Raw genomic sequence first — 20977 nt, forward strand, 5'->3', positions numbered from 1 at the left:
CGTTATGATATTCTAAACTAAAAGACAAAAACATCATGGCTTTATTAATTGTACAGCAAGACTACACACTATACTCAACTTTAACACAAAAACTATTTAAAAAAACACTTGAGAGAGAGAGAGAGAGAGAGAGAGAGAGAGAGAGAGTTGAGAGAAAATACCACTAAGCAGATTGGGTGTCTAACAAAGACTATGATATAGAATCGCAGATGAATACCACTAAGCAAATTGGGTGTCAAACAAAGATTATGATGTAGAATCGCAGATGAGTATGCTACAAGCTACAGTTTTCTAATTGGCCTCTCTAACATATAGTGAAGTTATGGTCAGGGCAATTCAATGTGATGATGATGATGGCAACGTCACTTGGTTTGTGTAATTGAGACCAAATGGGGAAGTGATTGTCTCTTTATACAATTGGATCTCATATAATTTAGGGATATATTTAAATTAATAGAACGAAGATCTATTATCCATATGATATAAAGGATTTTCCTAAAGGCTTTTTTTGTTGTTATTTGGGCTAATTTTTTGGTTTTAAAGGGCCTAAGATTAATGTTTTTTAATGGATATGAATTTTAAAAAATCCACCAATTAGATTACATTTTCTTGTATACTCTATATGTTTGCAAAATTTCTTGATGATCCAAGACTAATTAACTACATCATCTATCAAATATTTCAATTTCAAGTTTTTGTATTTTAAAATTATGCATAAAAAAGAATGAGTTTCTAAATCGAATGAAGAATCCAATTAACATGAAATTTGACATGGGTATTAAGAATATAAAAAACATATATCGCACGGCATACTCAAATGCGCATATTTAGGAGAGCATAACATGCTGTTCAATTTGATGCCTTTGTTGCATATGAAGAGGTGACATCAACTTTATCAAATTTGCACTGCAGAAAAAAGTTTATATTGAAATATATATATATATATATATATTTCTTGGAATTATCCCACAAAATTTGTTATCCTTGTAGACCATAATCTATGGCAAAACATGAATTTCTCACTCCTCAACAAACAAGAAAATATACGAAAAAGTTAAACGAAATCAAGACGTATAACAAAATGATAAAAATAAAACTTGTGAAATTGCAATCTCTATTCTTTCTGGTACCTACTATACATACAAGAGTTACTTAGATACAGCAGCCATCAGAGAGGGTGATACTCCCGATGATAAAAGTAGTAATATCAGCCAGGTTGGTGTTCTCTCAACATGCAAGCATAGAGCTGCGCTCCCACCCCCCACCCCCCACCCCCAAAACAAATCATCTGCAGTAAGATCAGAGGAAGGCTTCTTTAACTCGAGACCAACTAGAGAGAGTCCTGGAAACAACTAAGAGAGCTCCATTTCACTTCCATGGCAATGTCTACATGTTAGCTTTCCTTTCCCACCTTTCCTTTGTGTCAAGCCTGCCAACAAAATAGCATAGAAGAAGATTTTAAGGAAAAGGAAAAAAAAAAAAGGAAAAAAGAAGAAGAAGAAGAAGAAAGAACAGAAACAGAAGACCTTATGGTGCAACATTAACATCACAGATAAAGGGTTTGTTTGGGAATAACTTATTTAGCTGAAATTAAAAACTTTTTGCTGAAAGTATGCTAAAGTATGCTTGTACCTTGAAATAAATTTGAAAATGTGGAAAAAGGCAGGACAAAATGAGGTTTTAGAAAGCTGTACATAAAAGCTAAAAAAACCTAAAAGCTAAAAGCTGAGCTTATAAGTTCATGCCAAACAAACTCTAAATAGTATCACGCAGGAAAACATTTGGCTATAAAGCTGCAATATTCCAACCAAGTTATTAGTGCCTGAGAAAGACAATCAAGCATGATTACCCACAAACACACTATGTGCTAAGGGTTAACATACCCCCAATGTAGCTTCTGGTGCTTCTTTGATGCAAAAGGAGCAGCTACATTGCTCTGCCTTACGGAGGAACTGTTTTTGTTAATGTGGCTTTGAGAGTTGGAAATACTTGACTCTTCAATTGCTATAGTTGAATCTTCAACCACAGAGTCATGGACATTGATGTCTTTGCTATGTGATCTGTCACTTCCAACTGCAGTCCCTGCAGCAATTTTGGACAAGATTACAGAGAACTCCCTTGTGGAGAAAACAATAATAGAAATAATAATTGAATGAAACCGACAAGTAACCTCTTGATTTCTTCTTAATCTTTGATTTTGACTTTATTTGCAAACGCCTCATGTGCAATTCCTGTCATATACAAGAAATTATGTTTTCATAAGTAATTATTGGGGTGGAAAATTGACCATAAATCTTATAAGAAAATGCCCAAACATCCCTGCAGACATCATGTTCCACAATACAAATTTAAAAACTCATATGAATGTTGTTCTCATTCTGGCCTTATATTTGCTGGACTTTTCTTCTCTTTATAAGAAATAAATTTATATAAATATAAATAAATAAATAAATTCAAAGCTATGCATCTGCTTCAACCAATCAAAGTGCGATCATCCCTCTCCAAGCATATAGTCCACATCAGAACCAAAGGGGCAGTTTTCCAGGGAATGCATCTCTTTCTTGTCTCCAAAACTCCATTACATCCTTTTTAGTAAATCTAACATATGATGATTTGAACCCAAAACAGGGCAAAAGGTAGAACCAACGTTGTATAGCAATTGAACAAAAGACCAAAACCTAGGAGGAGCCCTTAAGTGCCATTGCCCTCCACAGGAAATTCTACCTGCACTCACTCGTCAAGACTCAGATTCTGAATGAACACCAAGCTGGGAAGCAACCATCTTGGGTTACTTATTATCACACACACAGAGAGACCATTTTATATCAGTAAATATAATATATGTCTCCAAGTAACCATTTGTATTAAATCTTACTTCTCTAATTTAAATTTATTATTTGCCTATATATTATAAAATTTCCCCATGATGTCACCTAGGATTTCTTCTGCAAACAAAACCACAAAATCGTAAAGAACTCAGCAAGGAAAAGAATGGTATTTTATGTGCTGTAGTTTTTTTTCCAACTAATAATAATAAATTATTATTATTATTATATATATATATATTATATATATTTATATTTGGTAGTTAACACAACCCTTTCCTATGGTCCATTTGACCATGCAATTTCTTTGTCACTCGCTAATTTCACTGTGTCATTTGCATTTAATTACAGTAGCTCATCACTAGACAAGAAACCTATCAAATTTTAATTAAATGACCCTAACTCTGAAGAAATGCATTGGCATATAAGTGTTTAATTGTCATCTTGAAGATACTCTAGAACACCAAGCCCACCATTAAGACCTAGTTTCTCATAATTCCCATTGGTTAATACTCATCACAACATCAACAATTAAATCAACTTGGGAAAATAGTACAACAATCATTGCCAAATAGGATCAGAGAGTTACCCAACAACCAAAATCAGTGAATTAAAAAGGAATGTCTGAATGCAAATTAGTAATACAAAGCATTAGAATGCTAATTACTCATAATTTACACTATTGCTCTGAGCCAATGAGCTATAGCTCAAATGACACCCCTCCCCTTGTAAGTGCAAGGTGGAGGATAAGTTCTTAGGTTCATCACCCACCAGGTGATTGTGTAAGTTACCAACATTAATAAATAAATAAATGTTACAATATTTCTGAGTAGAACAAATGTGAACTCATATTTCACCTAACATGCTCAAATAAAACAGCAAAAAAAAAGTTGAATACTATTTTGGTACCTACATTTTGGGTCAGTGTTAATTTGATCTCTACATTTTGGCATCAATCAATTTGGTCATTGTTATTTTCAACTTTCAGTCAACTTGCAATCAACTTTTGTTAGTGAGTTGACAGGGGTCAAATTGATTGGAAGTTGAAAATAACATGGTCCAAATGATAGTAACCCTTAAATGGATTTTTCACCCAAAAAGAAAAAGAAAAAAACTGCACCTCTTAAACACATACAACACATGAACCCATGAAATGTTGTATCATCTAACCTCAATCACCATCAAATTCATCAAGGACACAAGCAGCGCAGTTAGAGTAACTCCTAAACTCACAGACCCCCATTACAACAATTGACAATCTCAAAGCATTAAAATACATTGTTACACAAAATCGCTATTATTTGTTTCACATATTGCCTATAATTTTCACATACCGAAAGGTAGGTATCTGATCACATAAAAAAGTACCCACATGATAAAAATTGAAGAAGATCACAAAATGGGTTCCTATATATCACCATTAACATTAAATTTTGGCTATGAAAAATTGTAAAAAATATAAACCTTTTTTAAGAGATATAAAATGGGATTGATAGAGAGGTAGTGGAAAAAGTACTTGGAACTTGGAAAGCTGGGCTTGAGTTATGCCTCGTTTGGGCTTGAAATTGGGTTGAAGAGATGGGGTTGAAGCTATTGCTGCTTCCCTTCTCTCGTCTTCTAATTCCTGCTGCTCTTCTTTCTTCTCCATCACACCACCGCCTGTTTCTTCGCGTTTCCTTCTTTCTGTGGAAACAAATATATCGTGTCCTGGAAAACGGGTATGGGTGGATCGGATTCGAGTTCGACCCAGTCGGATTGAGAGATATATTAATATTAGGCTAAAATGGCACAATCTAAATTTGACATTCTATCCAATTTCGTTAAATATTTGTCATTAAAAAATTATTTTTCTCACATGAAATTTTTTTATAAAATCAATAAAAATATTTTATGTGAGAATTTGTGTTCAATTTTTTAATAGAATTAGGTGAAAATCCTAAATTGAATAAATTTTATAATACAATTAGGTTGGAAAAATCTCTGACCTCTTATGTAGCAATTTACAAAATCATTCATGTGTATTATAGATGTAAAGAAGCCTATTGAGTCCTTGACTCGTTAGATAGGTTATTTGGTCAAGTGATTAAAAGTGCACATGGATGGTTATTTGAGATGTCAAGTAATTAATGAGTTGAAGAAATTTTCTTCAAACCGGTTTGGATATAAACTATGTCTAGGGCTGTCCACCGAAACTTGGGACCAGACCCACCTAACATAACTTTTTAACCAACTCGAAAATTGGCCTACTCAATGCCAGTGACGATTGGCGGTGGGTCTTTGCCTCTAGCAATCGAGACTTGCAAGTCGGTTGGCGGGTCTTCTCATGAAAACCCAATTTCAATTGACTCGACATATCTATACACCATAATTTTGCATTTTTCCACTGGTATGAGCGATTCTTTAGTCATTTTTGTAGATCTATCGAGATCTAACCATATCTTATGGAGATCTCACCAGATCTGGGCATATTTCGACCAATTTTGATGAGTTTCGGCCAGATGCTTCTTCCCCATCTCCTCTTACCAGTCGGCAGTGGGTCCTGTTCTTGGAGACTTGAAGTGATTAGGTCGGTTGTGAGTTGGGCACAACTTTGACCTGAACCAACCTGTGGACAGCACTAACTACGTCTAGATGAGAATCGCTTGATATGTTGGACAGAGTTTGGCTTCAAATATGGTTGGAACTATCTTTTTCAACCCATTACGTGACAAATTATAAAACTATTGATATGTTTTATTCAAACAAGTCATATTACTTATTAAAAAAGTCATGTGATTAAAACTACACATGGATGACCTCTTCAATTGTCAAATATTAGATTAGAGTAAGATAACTTCAATCATGTTTGGAGCAAAACTTTTTCCCATTAAGTTAATGGATAATATCATCATTATTATTTTAATCTATATTTGACAAATAATGTAAATAGAATTTACATCAACAATATAGAAAAATTACTATAAATTTTGTATACAAACATACATTGAAAATGAGCCAATAAAAAAATTAAGTTTATAATTTTATTATAAAGAAAATATATTGGGCCGATTCGGGTTTTGGTTCAAGTCGGAAACCTATCAAACTATAATAGGGTGCTATTTATATTACACATAACTTATATTTTCATTTGACACACCCAATTCAATGTTCTAATTTTCTTTTCCTTAATTAATATTTTGACCTAAGAAATAAATTAAACCAAATAAATAGGTTTGAGCATCATTGGACATATTATTTTTAAGACAAAAAATAGGTAAAGGACTAACAAAAGTTGAATATATCAAACATCTTGTGATAGCGAATTTTTGGTTCATCACCCACTCTAAGTATGTTCTTCTTCCATAGCTTCTTGGGTACAAACATCTTCACCTTGCTCATCCAAGCTTTTGTTCCCTTTGGTCATTCACTTATATAGAAAAGAAATTTCTAGTTCAAGATTGATGATGAACAAAATCGTTAGTGATTCCATCGTCCACAATTGTAGTGATTGAGGTACCCAAAGAACAAAAAGTGAAAAACCTACAAAGATCATCGGTGGGGTGCCAGCCAAAAACCCTTTGAAGATTAAGTCAGTGACTGAATGAATTCCAATAACTCCAAAAAGTGTGAAAGTTAGGAAATTATACGTACCTTGGAGAAGATAAGGCTTAGTGTTTATATATTGATATAGAGCTGACAAAGATCCCGTATATATAGGCTCTTCCCTTATAGGAAGTATATGGAGTTAATACTCTGAAATCTTCGAGTTTAACTTTCCATTTTTGGAGGATACAAATATGTGAAATGATCTTTAGGTGTGGTGTGCAAGTTCTTTCCATATTGAGATACTTGAGTGGATAACATGCAAGAGTTTGGTAGCCAAGTGTAAAGGACCATTCATTAGGTCCAACTTGTTCGTTACCACTTTATGACGGAAGTATAGACGCTAGGAAGGTTGTATTGCAAATCGTTAGGAATGGTACTTGACAATCAAGGCGTACATGTCGACTCCGTAGTTATGTGGTGACTCATGTGTTAGGTGTCAAGGAGGGTACCTAACGACCCCTGGGTACGTGACAACTGTTAGGATGGATTGTATCATATGGTGTCAAGAAAGGGACCTAACGACCCCTTGTGTTAGAAGCTTTACTTGTTGTTGATGATGGCATGAGGAATGAAGGTGCTTGGATAGCATTAGGCCAATCATTTGGCTTCATGTTTTCTCAACACATTGATGGTTCCTTATGCCAGATTAGTAATGCTCCTGAGGGCTCTTTGAGGGGGACATGTCCAGTCTCCATACTTGAGTTGGATTGATGACCAATGTGAGAAGGCAGCATGTGGAGGCACCTTGCTCCACATGATGCCCCAAGGCCATGGCAAAGTGGGGCCATGGTGGGTAGAGTTAGTTTTAATGATAGGTGGCAATAGGTGGTGTCGACGCTATGTGATGGTGCATGGCATTGGTGGCTTGTTGGCTAATTGTTTGTGTGTAGGCTTGGTGGCTTGTGTGCAAGGCAGGGCTAGGCTGCCATGATGATGTGCAATCAAATGCTATGTGCAAGGCATTAGGCTGGTGGTTGTTGGCTAAATGCATGGACAAATGCTAATAGGTTAATAGCAGTTATTTGATGTGTTCTGCATGTGGACATGCTGTGTGGGTTGTGTTATCTGATGAGGGAGGGCTTGGGTATGGGCCAAACCTCCTAAAACATGTGGATACATGTGGTGTGGGTTGTTGGAGGATGGGTAGAGGCCTCATGATTTGTTGAGACATGGGTTGTGCAGCAGTATATGCAGTAGCAGCTACAAGCAATTATCAAGCAGTTCTTGGTTTTCCTGATGTTCAAACCTACTATGTAGGGGCTAAAACGTGGAGAATGAACCAAGACAACGTCAATTCAAGGTGTACTAAATTAGAACACAAGTAGCAGATTGTCCAAAACCCAGATAGTTACTAGGCAGTAATTGCCATAGCAATTATTTCTATGTATATGACCCTAATATTGTTGGAGGTATCAACAGCAAAGTGTATTTTTCCTTGGAGAGAATTCTGTGTGTTTCTCCAAGCTTGTAAAGGGTTTCCTTTGTACTTGAGATTGAGTAATAAAGGTTGGGGGTGGGTTCCCTGTAAACATAGTGTATGCAATGTGTGTGAGTCCCTATATAATCTGTTCTAAGTGTTCCTGCAGTGTGTGTGTATGTGGTGTTAGCTGAGATTAAGTCAAGGGACTTAGGGCCATCACAGATAGAAAATTTTGAGTGAAAAATTGACCATGTGAGACCTTGGTACATGACGACTCCTTGAAGACATAATGATTTTAATATGTTAGACTTTCCATATATACAAGCTTGGAGTGTAAGGTGTGTTATATATTTGCGGGACTATGTCTAGAATCATTCGTTTACTTGGATTGTCAGGTATAATTGCGGGACTATATAGTGATATAGAGTTGACAAAGATCCTGAAAATGTAGGCTCTTTCCTTATAGGGAGTATATGGAGATAATGCTCTGGGATCTTCAGGCTTAACTTTCCATTTTTGGAGAATATGAATATGTGAAAGAATATTTGGACATGGTGTGAAAATTCTTTCCATATGGAAATACTTGAGTGGAGAATGCGCAAGAGTTTGGCAACCAAGTGTAAAGGACGATTTGTCAAGTCCTACTCATTCGTAACCACTGCATGTCAGAAGTGTAGACGCTGGGAAGGTCGTATTGCAAATCGTTAGGAATGGTACCTGGTGATTGGGGGTACATGTTGACTCCCTAGTTATGTGGTGACTCTCACGTGTTAGGTGTCAGGGAGGGTACTTGACAACCTCTTAGTACGTGATGACTCCTTGGAGACATAATGACTCTCATGGGTTAGACTTTCCACATACACAATCTTGAAGTGTAAGGCGTGTTGTATATTTGTGGGACTATGTCCGGGGTCATCCATCTACTTGGGTTGTTGGATGACAAGGATACCTATCAGTTAGTCATTTGATTGACATTGTCGGTTGAGTTTTTGGTGATGGACGACTAGATCCTATCGCACAACTAGATTTAGTGAAACAACTAACTTGAGTTAATTTCCTTTTAGTCTTGTAGAAATATTCCTTATCAAAGTTATTTGTTTAAGGGGTTACAATTGAGAGAAATAGTTTAAAAAAAATCTGTTTAATAACATGATGAGATTGAATGAAATATGGGTTACAAAATAAGCGACAAATAATGGTATTTTCTGATAACAAGTTTTAAAAAATAATTCAATTGATCCAAGTTACAATTATAGGAAGGTTTTATTTTTTATTTTTTATTATTTTTTAAAAGAGAATATACATGTCGCTGAACTATATCCCTCTTGACATGTAGTAGTAGATGTATATAGTAATAGTAACCATGTGTGTCAAACCTTTCTGTTTATTAATTAGCCTTGTGCATATCTACTTCTAGTTCTGGACAACTTCTATACTTGATTGATTTTAATTTTTGAAAGGTTCCTCTTATTGTGTCTTTGACAGCTACAAAACTACATTTCAGAAAAATTAAATGCACTGCAAGTAAAACCTTAATTTATTCAGCAACAATGGAAAAACCAAAAAGTAAAACCTAATCAACAGAAAATTAACGTAACGAAATGATCAATTAATCTTCCAATAAAATATTGTTTGGAGTTTGAAACTTCAAATCTAAGCTGTTCTATTAAAAATGTTTTTAAGTTAATAATTTGAAATTTGAACGGTATTTTCCGGCCATTATAGGTAAAAGCACAGCATTGACCTCCAATCTTGGAAAGTTGACAGTTTAAAATTAAGTTATTATTTAAACAGTATTTTACAGCCAAACTTTTTTTCTTTTTTCCGGCCTGGATATACTATTTACATTGAAGGTGCCAAAAAACTGTTTAAAATTAAGCAGATTTTAGGCCGATGAAACGGTTTGATTTTGCAATTTTTGAGGAAAAACCTTCATTGTAGCTTGAGCCTAGAGGATATCACAATTCAAAAACCAAGACCTGTTTTTAATATCTTTTGCATGCTAGTCAAACCCCTAGTAGTTAAACACATGTTTGAAACTGATGATGTTACACATAAAAGTGGTTCATTGAATGTATTTTTTATAATTAGTTTTTACAAGATTGAAGATTTAAATTTAAATATAATCGTAATATCTCTTGTCCAGCCACTTGTTATTTTAGGAAGTAACTCTTGATTACAAATTATTTGCACAACTTTTTATATTTCATTTGATGTCTTACCAATCATAATTCGTAATTAAAAAAAAAAATACTTTAGTTATTTTATAAAAAGGTAAAATAAATATAAAATAAGATATAATTAGTGAAATACAGAGAATTTGTATACATAAATTACTCCCTTCCATGATCTTAAATCCTCGTTACTCTGAGATAGGTTAATTGTAGATCTCTTGTATATTATATGATAGTAAAAAATTTGGGTACTAATCAAGTGAGGTGACATCAACCCTAGAAAGTAAGCAACAATCAAGTTTTGCTTTACGTCCAAGCACATATGAGCCCACGTTGTTGTTCATAAAATAATAATAATAATAATATATATATATATATATATATATATATATATATGAGCCCATGTTGTCCACTATCTTTTCTTGAATTGTTGACCAGATTAAAAAATAAAAAAGGACTAGGCTCAACTAGGGTTCATAAATTAAAACTGAGTAAGCAAGCAAGAACACGAAAGCCCATGCAGTAGAAAGCTTACAAATTGTCAAATTGATCAGCTAGCAACCTAGATTTTAGCAATGGTTTTTGCAAAATGTTTCCTTGCTCTAATAATTACATTAATATATTTTTTAATTAATTCGATACTGAAATAAATTAGCCAAACAATGTTCGGTATAATAAAAAATTATATGTAAATTATTGATAGAATAATTAAAAATAATACTATAGAAAGTAAAGATTAAAAAAAAAAACTACAAGGCAATGAAAGTAAAGTACTACCTCCGTTCCACTTTGTTTGTCCTCTATTCTATTTTGGGATGTCCCAAAATATTGTTATGTTTTTAAAAATAAAAGTCATTAATTTACTAATGTTCCTATTATACCTCTATTTTATTAATAATTCAATTTTTTGATAAATTTATTTAATGGTAGTTTTTGAAACTTATATATTTTTAAAAGGTAGACAGAATAATAAATAATGTTCCTTTAAAAAGTTTGACTTTTCAAAAAGGACAAACAAAGTGAGATGGAATGAGTAAATAATAAAATTATTTTAAATTTCTTGAATTTTTTTGAGAAGAAATTTCTTGTAATTTTTGGTCTTTTAAGTTTTAACGGGAATAGTTTGTTAAATTTATGGAACTAGTAAAATTCTAATTCAAACAAACTATATAAATTATTTAATTTTATAGAGTGAATCAAAGTTATCATGTTGCCAAGAAAATTTGGTAAAGGCTGGGCTAGCTCAATTATATACGCAACTTAGGTCATTACCAAATAGGCTCCCAAATAAAATTAAGGCCCTTATTGACTACTAAAATAAATTGACTATTAAAAAGAGGCGAAACTACGTTATTAGTCCCTGAAGTTTATCCTATGTGCGCAATTGGTCTTTCAAGTTTTAAGTAAGCGCAATTGGTCCTTCAAGTTTTCAAAATGAGCAATATAAATCCTTTGGTTAACTTCCGTCAGTGGTGTTGCTTACGTGGTTAACGAAATAATGACCTTGCATTTTTTAAATGATGTGGCATTTATTTTTATTAAAAAATTACAAAATTAAATTTACACATACGAAAGAAACTAGACCCATTCCAATTCAAATATTTATCCTAACTCGGTACAAAAAAATCCCCATTTGCAATCTGATTTACAAACCATGAGAGAGGGGAGAGACAATGAACAGGTCCAAGGCCTAGCCACCGGCGACGCTGCCGCCCTCCACTGGAGACGGTGGCTTCCTGCTTCACACATCCTTCTCCAACCGACAACCATTGACCCGCCTCCCTCCTTATCTCGCACAGCCACTGACCCACCTCCATGACTGATTTAGTGTTGGTTTCCCAAAACACATCCTCTTCAGCTTGAGTTTTCATCCTAAGCAGCCTTGAGACTTCAAATTGAATCAAAAAGCCCATATTGTATGGTGGATGATCTCATAGTTTGGACCGCTTTGAGCCTTGCTAATTGTTGCTTGTCTCTACCTTTAGTATAAAGCAGTATTAGTCATTAATGATTTTTTCTCCAATGCATATTGCATCCATAAATAAGTTGGCTGTGGCAGTGGCTCTTGGGTCGAAACCAAGCCGAAAAACAAAAATTTTCATAATACAAGAGTTAACTTACAAGTCAAAACAATGCAAATAAATTTATGAATTTGTGCTTCCATTGAAAATCATCAATTTAGCTCTTTCACCGTAAATGGAGATTTTTTTTTTTTTTTGGTACCGGGTTAGGATGAATATTTGAATTGGAATGGGTCTAGTTTCTTTCTTATGTGTAAATTTAATTTTGGAATTTTTTAATAAAAATAAATGTCACATCATTTAAAAAATGCCAAGTCATTATTCCGTTAGCTACGTAAATAACACCACTAACGGAAGTTAACCAAAGGATTTATATTGCTTATTTGAAAACTTGAGGGACTAATTGCACTCGCTTGAAACTTGAGGGACTAATTGCACACACAGGGTAAACTTCAGGGACTAATAATGTTGTTTTGTCTTAAAAAAACTCCTACTCTATTTAAAGCATAGAAGTTATATTTATTTATTTATAGCGTAAACTCTATATTTACTCCATATCATTTACATTATATTTCAATTTAATATCTAACTTTTCAATGTTGTGTCAATTTAGTTCTTGTCATTATCTTTTAGACGAAAATTGATGATATAGCCAATGGCAAAATAAAAAATTAGTTTATTTCCACATCAATGGAAACTAATTTTTTATAAAAAAATTTAAATATATTATTTAATTAACATTTATATATAAGAAAAGACTTTGCTTAAAGTTTTTGTCTTAAGCCATAAAATTCATTGAGCTAACGCAATGGTCAAGTAGAGAACTCAGTTGAGTTTTCAAAAGTTTGAGTGCCACATAAATTCTTTTTAATACAAGTTTCTCACCCCACTTTTCATGTTTTCCACTTTATACTCTTAATAAAAAAATAAAAAATAAAAAAAGTAATATGTCATGTGTTTGATTTTTGAATACAAATCTTCTGTTTCACTTTTTGTGTTTCATTTTATGTTCTATCAACCAAAACTTGTCATTTGTTTGAATTTTTTTTTCCACTTTTTGGTTAATTATAAAGAAAAGAAAAAAAAAATACATAAAGTTGTGATTAGTGTTAGTGGAACACAAAAAATGGGTAAACTTTGATTTGTTTTTTTTTTTTTTTTTTTTTTTTTTTTTTTTTCACTTTAAACTTTAATTATTTTATAATAAAAAAAATATGAGAAATACATTGCAAGCTGTGATTGTCATATTTGTGAAGTATAAAGTGGAACTTCCATTTAATTTAAAATTTTTTTTAAGTGTAACTTTAATTTTTTTTTTTTTTAATAAAGATAGTATAATGGCAAGTAATAACCGACTAATGGGTGAAATATAAAATTGAATACAAAAAGTAGGACAGATCATTTATATTCGCTATATAAATATTACTTTTATTTATTTTTAATTCTAAAGAAGGAAAACTGTAATTTCATTAAGAAAGAATGGCGAAGTCGGGCTGGAGGACATCTTCCTCGCTATACATATAGATATTACCTATGTACGCACTGGTCCACTACTAATAATACTACAAAACATGTGATACAGTATAACGCAATGACGAGAAAGTCCACCGTTACTTGAATTACAAGCGTTTCATTGGCTTTTGTAATTTAAACTATTAACAATCTCTTATTATTAATTCTCTATTTCTCTTTCCCTCTATCTATCTCAACTCCGTGTGGTTACCAATGGGAAATGAGCAACATCTATTGCAAAGGATTTCCAAGGCCTTCTATTTCCTATTACAATCAAGTCATATCTTTCAATTTTTCTTCTTTGTTTTTGGTTTGACGTTTGGATTTGTAGCTTGTTTATACCTCAAAAGCTTCTTGGTTTCTTTACAAGCCCCAATATACTCTACTCTTCCACCAATATCATCAACAGTAAGGCAAGCATCACATAAAACACCACCACCACCACCACCATTAGAATTATTGCTATCAAGTTTTGTTGAATCAGCAAACGGGACATCCAACTATGCTAGGGTTTCACTGAAAAAGCAGGAGTTCCTTACTCATAATATGAGTGACCAAGAGTTGTTCCGGAACGCATCAATGGTTTCACAAACAGAAGAGTCTGGTAGGCAGGTTCCAAAGGTGGCCTTCATGTTTATGACAAAAGGGCCTTTGCCTTTTTCTCTTTTGTGGGAGAAGTTTTTCAAAGGGCATGACGGCTTTTACTCCATATATGTACATGCACATCCTTCTTTCAATGATTCAGAGCCTGAAGATTCTATCTTCTATGGGAGAAGAATCCCTAGCCAGGTAAGGTGTTTCTTCCATAAAATTGTCATTAATATTTCATGTCTGTACATGTACATTTGCAGAGCATATTTCATATTCGCATGGGCAGCAAGATATTGATTAGTAGTTTTCATAAACTAATACACGTGCAACGTTTCTTATTGTAGCCAGTCTATTGGGGTACATCCTCAATGATTGACGCTGAGAGACGCTTATTAGCAAATGCCCTACTTGACATCTCCAATCAAAGATTTGTTTTGCTCTCAGACTCATGCATTCCATTATTCAACTTCAAGATTGTTTATAACTACCTCATGGACTCAAATTTGAGCTTCCTAGGCTCCTTCGATGACCCAAGGAAGGCAGGTCGTGGTCGATATAGTCCCCAAATGTGGCCCTTAATAAACATCACAGATTGGAGAAAAGGGTCTCAATGGTTTGAAGTACACCGTGACCTTGCCATGCACATTGTGTCTGACACCAAATACTACCCTATTTTTCAAAAACATTGTCTCATGCCATGTTACATGGATGAGCATTATATTCCAACACTTGCGAACATGTTGTACTCAGAGTTCAACTCAAATCGAAGCATTACATGGGTTGATTGGTCCAGGGGTGGCCCTCATCCTGCAAAATTTGGATGGGGTGATATCACTGATGAGTTTCTAAATCAAATTCGATTTGGATCAACATGTCCTTATAATGAAAATACAACATCAATATGTTTCTTGTTCGCTAGAAAATTCTTACCTATTACATTGGAGCCTTTGTTAAGGGTTGCTCCATTGTTGCTTGGTTTAGAGCCATAGAGTTTTTCAATCATTGTCAAAGCTTATATGATTAAATTTAAAGTAATGATAATCATATGATTCCATTTAAATTTCAATAGGATTTATTTCCTTCTGTGCATGGAGAGAAAATGTATAAGATTTTCTAGTAAGTGATTGTTTATACGCTTTAAAAATGTTTAAGAATATAAATCATATGAACCATCCCACTTTAAATGTGAAGCTGGAGAAGTAAGTTTTACTATCCTAGTCATGGGTGCCCTACAAATCCAGATACAAACTAAAATGGGTTAGGCACCCTTGGATCCATCTCTCACAGTGATTGTTGGTTCAAAATTAGGGGTGGCAAAATCAACTCAAACTCATTTACCGACCCTAATCCAATCAATTATTAATTAGGTTAAATGGGTATTAATCCAATTAAACTCGTGGTGCCCGAACCCGAGAGTGATGTTTTCAGGGACAAAGGACTTGGGTTCCCAATTTACTTTCGGTGGGTTTCGTTGCACTCCTACGGATAGTTGCCTCAAACGTTGCATTGACAGCCAAATCTCTTTTACCTATGTGATCCTAGTCCCAGTTCTCACCCGCCTTTTGGTTTTTCTTCTCCCTCTCTTTCAACTTGCCCTCACCTTCAAATAATTACTTTTTCATCATTTCCCACGTAATCCCACTTCTGCCTAGAATCCCAAGGAAAAATCATTCATTCTGAGAATTCTCTTGAAATTTGTTCCATACGCCAAATAGCATTTCGACAGCAAACTTCCCAAAGGCACTAACAGTAATCGAGGATCAACCTATATTTGATTGTCCCCTCATCAGCCTCCCCCTGGCTTGTTAGTCGATATTTGGCCTAACCTGTCTCGGACACAATAAGACTCCCACAAACGTTAATCTTTGAACCCTTGCTCACTTGTCATTAGGCTGGGCCTATTCCTATAGTATCGAGCTAGTTTCTATTTCCTGGGATAGCCTTCATTACCCGGGCCAGCCTTGGACCTTGGTTGCATGGGTTGTTCCCAGTTACTTGGGCCTTAGCCCCTACAAAACCCAATTAACATTAATGTTTATTGGGTTTTAACTGGGTACCCAATTAGACCCAATTATGATCCAAGAATCATTTCTACAAATCATCCAACTCTAAAATACCCCAAAACCACTAAAAATTACCAAAATACCCCATAAACCTAGAAAATGACAAAAATACCCCCAAAACCTAAGAATAACCAAAATACCCATGAAACCTAAAATTAAAAAAAAAAATAGAAAAAAAAAACCAAAATACCCCATAAACCTAAAAAATTATCAAAATACCCCTAAATCAAAAAATTGACCAAAATACCCCATAAACACTGCATCAAAACTGCTCGCAAAATGGCATAACCACACCGCACTGCAAGTAACAATGCACCGCACCACATGGTATAGTGCAGTTTGCAGTTTTATAATAAAAAAAACCGCATAAACTACACCACTCTCTCTCTATATATTAATATATTTATTTTTTTAATATTAAATATATTATTAATTAATAGTTTAATACTTCTCAAAAAAAAATTTAATAATCCTAGTTTAAAAAAAATTTAATAATCCTTGTAAGTGTTAATTAGGAAAGTCAACCCAAAGTAAAGAAAAACTAACTCAATATTTTAAGACTTGGCCCAAAACAAAGGGGAAAATCAGTTTTTTGCTAGGTAGGAAAAGCCCAAAATCTAAAAATATATTAGTTTCAAACCACATCTTATACACCTCACCGCATAAGTGACCACAAAAATGAGGTGCATTGCGGTTATGGTTTTCTCTAATTCTAAACCATACCGTACCACACCGCACCGCACATGTAACTGCAAAAATGAGGTGCAGTGCAGTTATGGTTTTACCTAAATCGCACCATAAAGTGCGATGCTAAAAATGACCCAAAATCGCACTGCACTGCGAACACCCCTACCCGAAACCTAAAAAATGACCAAAATATCTCAAAAACCTAAAAAATTACCAAAATACCCCAAACATTAAAAAAAAATGACTGAAATACCCCTGAAACCTAAAAATGATCAAAATTACCCTAAACCTTAAAAAATTACCAAAATACTCTCAAAATCTAAAAAATTACCAAAATACCCCCCTAAACCTAAAAAATGACCAAATTACCCCCTAAACCTAAAAATTGACCAAACTACCCCCTAAACCTAAAAAATGATCGAAATACCTTCAAAACTTAAAAATCAACCAAAATACTTCTGAAACCTAAAATATGACCTAAATACTCCCGAAACCTAAAAATGAGCAAAATATCTCCAAAATCTAAAAAATTACCAAATTACTTTGAAAAATATAAAATGAAAAAAAAAAAATGTCCCTTAAACCTATAAGATGATAAAAATACACCCTAAACCTAAAAATGACCAAAATAGCCCTATAAACCTAAAAAATGACTAAAATACTCCCGAAACTTAAAAAATAACCGAAATATCTCCAAACCTAAAAATGCCTAGAAGACCTCCAAAACCTAGAAAATTACCAATATAGCCCCAAAATCTAAAAATTAACGAAACATCCCTAAAACCTAAAAATATTAGTGACATTCTCTTGAAACCTACAAATGACTAAAATACTCTTAGAACCTTTAATTTGACGAAAATACCCTTGAAACATCCAAAATACCCCAAACCTCTATTTTGATAATTTTAGAGGCATTGGGAGAATTTTGTTCATCTTATAGATTAGTGGCATTTTGGTCATTTTAGATCTTTTGAGGGGTATTTTTGTCATTTTAAGGGTTTATATCTATTTTGGTCGTTTTGGAGGTTTCAGGGTATTTTTGAAAATTTTATAGGTTTCCGATTATTTGTGGTCATTTTAGAGGTTTTGGGTATGTTTGGGTCATTTTAATGGTTTGGGGGTATTTTCGTCATTTTATAGGTTTGAGGGTATTTTGGTCTTTTTTTAGGTTTCAGGGGTATTTTGGTAATTTTTGGGGTTTAGGGGGTATTTTGGTCATTTTTTAGGTTTAGGTAGTATTTCAGTTAATTTTTAGGTTTCGAGGGCATTTTGGTCATTTTTAGGTTTCTGGGGTATTTCGATAATTTTTTTTGGTTTAGGGGGGTATTTTGGTGATTTTTTAGGTTTAGGGGGGTGTTTTGGTAATTTTTAGATTTTAGAAGTATTTTGGACATTTTTTAGGTTTCGAAGGTATTTCGGTCATTTTTTAAGTTTCAGAAGTATTTTGGTCATTTTCAGGTTTAGGGGGGTATTTTGGTCAATTTTTAGGTTTTGGAGATATTTTGATCATTTTTTAGGTTTAGGAGGCATTTTGGTAATTTTTAGGTTCTTGGGATATTTTGGTCATTTTTTAGTTTCAAGAGTATTTCAGTCATTTTTTAGGTTTATGAGGGTATTTTGGTTCATTTTTAGGTTTCGAGGGGTATTTTGGTCATTTTTTAGGTTTGGGGGTAGGGGGTTTTAGTAATTTTTAGTGGTTTTTGATCATATTTGGTCTTTTTATAGGTTTAGGGGGCTATTTTGGTAATTTTAAAGGATTTTAAGAGTACTTTGGTCATTTTTAAGTTTAAGGGGCATTTTGGTAATTTTGATTATTCGGTGATTGGGTGGGTTGGGGTTTGCCCATAATAATTGGGTTAGGTTTGGTCTAGGTTAGAAGTAATTAGTTAAATGGGCAATAAATAGGTAAATAGATTTTATGTACCCAACGTAATTGTGCCAACTCCAAACCCACCAATTTGACACCCTATTCAAAATCCACTAGGCATGTATGATATGAGCTTGGCTTTGGACTATGGTTTAAGATCCAACCATCTCGGTATTGATAGCTTTGGCTAAAGGAAAAACCAACCACAAACTCGATTCGGGCCTCAACCTGGTTAATGGGTCAAGAACCCCTAGGATTTGTCTTAGACTTATCTAGGAAGTTTCACCATACTTGTAAGTCACTAATCAATATTTAATACTCTTAACTACTAATTAAGGCAAGCACTAATCATATTTGACATAAAAGTATGTCTAGCCTAGCCCAAAAGTAGGAATGGATGACTCACGAAGCACCTTGGCTATCATTCACTTCAGCCAACCTCAGGATATGGGCTTGTCACTAGTCAACTTTTAAATCATGTGGGAGTAGTAACTCTCACTAGTCATTTCATTCAATAGGAGGCAGAGAGAAATGACAAACAAAAGCCATCATTCCTAGGGATGGCAACGGGTCAGGTTCGGGACAGGTTTCTTTATGCCCGAGCCCGCCCTGAGGGCCTACCCTCGAATCCCGAACCTGCCCTATTTAATAAACGGGTTTTTTTTAATGCTTAAACCCGCCCCATCGGGCCCTGCCTAGCCATGACAAATTTGAAAGCCAAATCTAAATGCCAAAATAAACCTCCACAAACCTAGATTAGAAACCCAAAAAAAAAAAGAAAAAAAAAACCCCAAGATCATGTTCATCAATCTAGATTAAAAACCCAAAAACAAAAAGACCAAGATCATGTTCATCAAGACTAGAGTAGCCACCAAAACCCCAAGATCACTGTTCATCAATTGGATTCAAGATCACTGCTCATCAATTGTACCCAAAACCCCAAGATCACTACTCATTAATAAGGGATGTGGGCTGTACGAGATGGGAGAAAAAGATGACAGAGTTGTGGCCTTGTGAGGTAGATGAGGGTCTGGTGAGGTGAGGGAGGAAGAGCGGCATCTGCCAATTGTGGCAAGGTGAGGGAGGCAGGGAGGAGGGACCAGCGAGGTGAAGAAGGGAGCGGCACCAGCAAGGGAGCAGCAGCCAAAAGGTAGGGCGCCTGCAAGACTTCGAGTGAGAGTAAGGGAGAGAAAGAGAGGGTGGCTGAAAAAGGGAAAGAGAGGGTGAGAGCGAATGTAAGGAATTTAGGGTTAGAATTTAGGAAAAGTTTGTATTTATAGTTAGGGTTTATACACACACACACACATATACGGGTCAGGTATTACTAAAACCTGCACCCAACCCGAACCCGTTTTGGGTTTAATTTTTAAAACCCAAACTTGACCCTACTGTTTTACAGGTCGAGTCAGGTCGGGTACCCACGGGTTAGGTTGTTTTTGTCGTTCCTAATCATTCCTTTCATAGGAAATAACCCAAACACCATCTATAAATAGTAAATACCCCATCAATCCCACTAGGTGAGGGGTTGAACAATAATTACTCTCTTAACTATCACACATGCTTCACTGTTGTATCTTACTTTTCTCCACCACTTACTTAAGTATCAAAGAGTTTATGATTTTTAGCGCAAAAAAAGAAAAAAATAATAATTATGATCAATCATAAGCGCGGCTCTACATTGACGGCAAGGAAGTTACAATACCATCCTAACCTAGAAAAAAAATATATATATAATATTTTAAAATTTTTATGATTTGTCTACCCTTGAAAAAAAATTGTAACCACCTTAAAAAAATTTTGGCTCAAACTTTAGTCCCTTTAACAATATAATAAGCCCTTTAAAACAAAAAGAAAATGTCTAACAAAAAGAGTACTATTCATCTGATTTTTCGGAGACAAATTTCTTAGCACTTAATAGTCAATTTCAAAATTACATTTTTTATATGCACAACAATGACTTATTTTTAGAGCTTAAATGAATTGGTGACCTTGCTGAAAAGTTAGTGAAGACATAGAATCATGTCATATATCCATTAGTCTATTTGCTTTTAAAGTTAGTTTTGACCTTCTTGTCATAGCTGTAATAGCGGAAAGAAGTTGTTCAACAATGAAATATATATAAAAAAATAAACTTGCAATTTACAGTATTGATAATGAGACTATCATACAACAATCTCAAAATATAAAAACTCATAAAAAGAAATTGTAAAACTTCATAGATTTTTTTTTTTT

General features: G+C 34.2%; 2 protein-coding genes across 2 annotated transcripts; one reads left to right on the forward strand and one right to left on the reverse strand.

Moving 5' to 3' along the window:
- Positions 1-1082: 1082 nt before the first annotated feature.
- Positions 1083-4578, reverse strand: LOC112006624 (uncharacterized). Its single transcript, XM_024038930.2, has 4 exons — positions 4342-4578; positions 2171-2231; positions 1884-2082; positions 1083-1429 (listed from the first exon to the last, which is right to left on the reverse strand). The coding sequence occupies exons 1-4, from the start codon at positions 4471-4473 to the stop codon at positions 1387-1389; spliced, it is 435 nt and encodes a 144-aa protein (XP_023894698.1). The 5' UTR covers positions 4474-4578; the 3' UTR covers positions 1083-1386.
- A 3001-nt stretch (positions 4579-7579) lies between these two features.
- On the forward strand, positions 7580-15117 carry LOC112006594 (glycosyltransferase BC10). The gene is made up of 3 exons (XM_024038879.2): positions 7580-7712; positions 13869-14326; positions 14473-15117. Exons 1-3 carry the CDS (start codon positions 7580-7582, stop codon positions 15115-15117), a joined length of 1236 nt encoding a protein of 411 aa, XP_023894647.2.
- The last annotated feature ends 5860 nt before the right edge of the window (positions 15118-20977 follow it).

Source organism: Quercus suber, unplaced genomic scaffold (assembly GCF_002906115.3).
Source record: "Quercus suber isolate HL8 unplaced genomic scaffold, Cork oak 2.0 scaffold_207, whole genome shotgun sequence".
Classification (NCBI taxonomy): domain Eukaryota; kingdom Viridiplantae; phylum Streptophyta; class Magnoliopsida; order Fagales; family Fagaceae; genus Quercus; species Quercus suber.

Coding starts and splice junctions, on each gene's coding strand:
- LOC112006594 (XM_024038879.2), top strand. CDS start 7,580: ATGGGTTGTGCAGCAGTATATGCAGTAGCAGCTACAAGCAATTATCAA. Junction 7,713..13,868: donor AGACAACGTCAATTCAAGGT/GTACTAAATTAG, acceptor TTGGATTTGTAG/CTTGTTTATACCTCAAAAGC. Junction 14,327..14,472: donor GGAGAAGAATCCCTAGCCAG/GTAAGGTGTTTC, acceptor TTCTTATTGTAG/CCAGTCTATTGGGGTACATC.
- LOC112006624 (XM_024038930.2), bottom strand. CDS start 4,473: ATGGAGAAGAAAGAAGAGCAGCAGGAATTAGAAGACGAGAGAAGGGAA. Junction 2,232..4,341: donor CCCAGCTTTCCAAGTTCCAA/GTACTTTTTCCA, acceptor TGTATATGACAG/GAATTGCACATGAGGCGTTT. Junction 2,083..2,170: donor GATTAAGAAGAAATCAAGAG/GTTACTTGTCGG, acceptor AAATTGCTGCAG/GGACTGCAGTTGGAAGTGAC.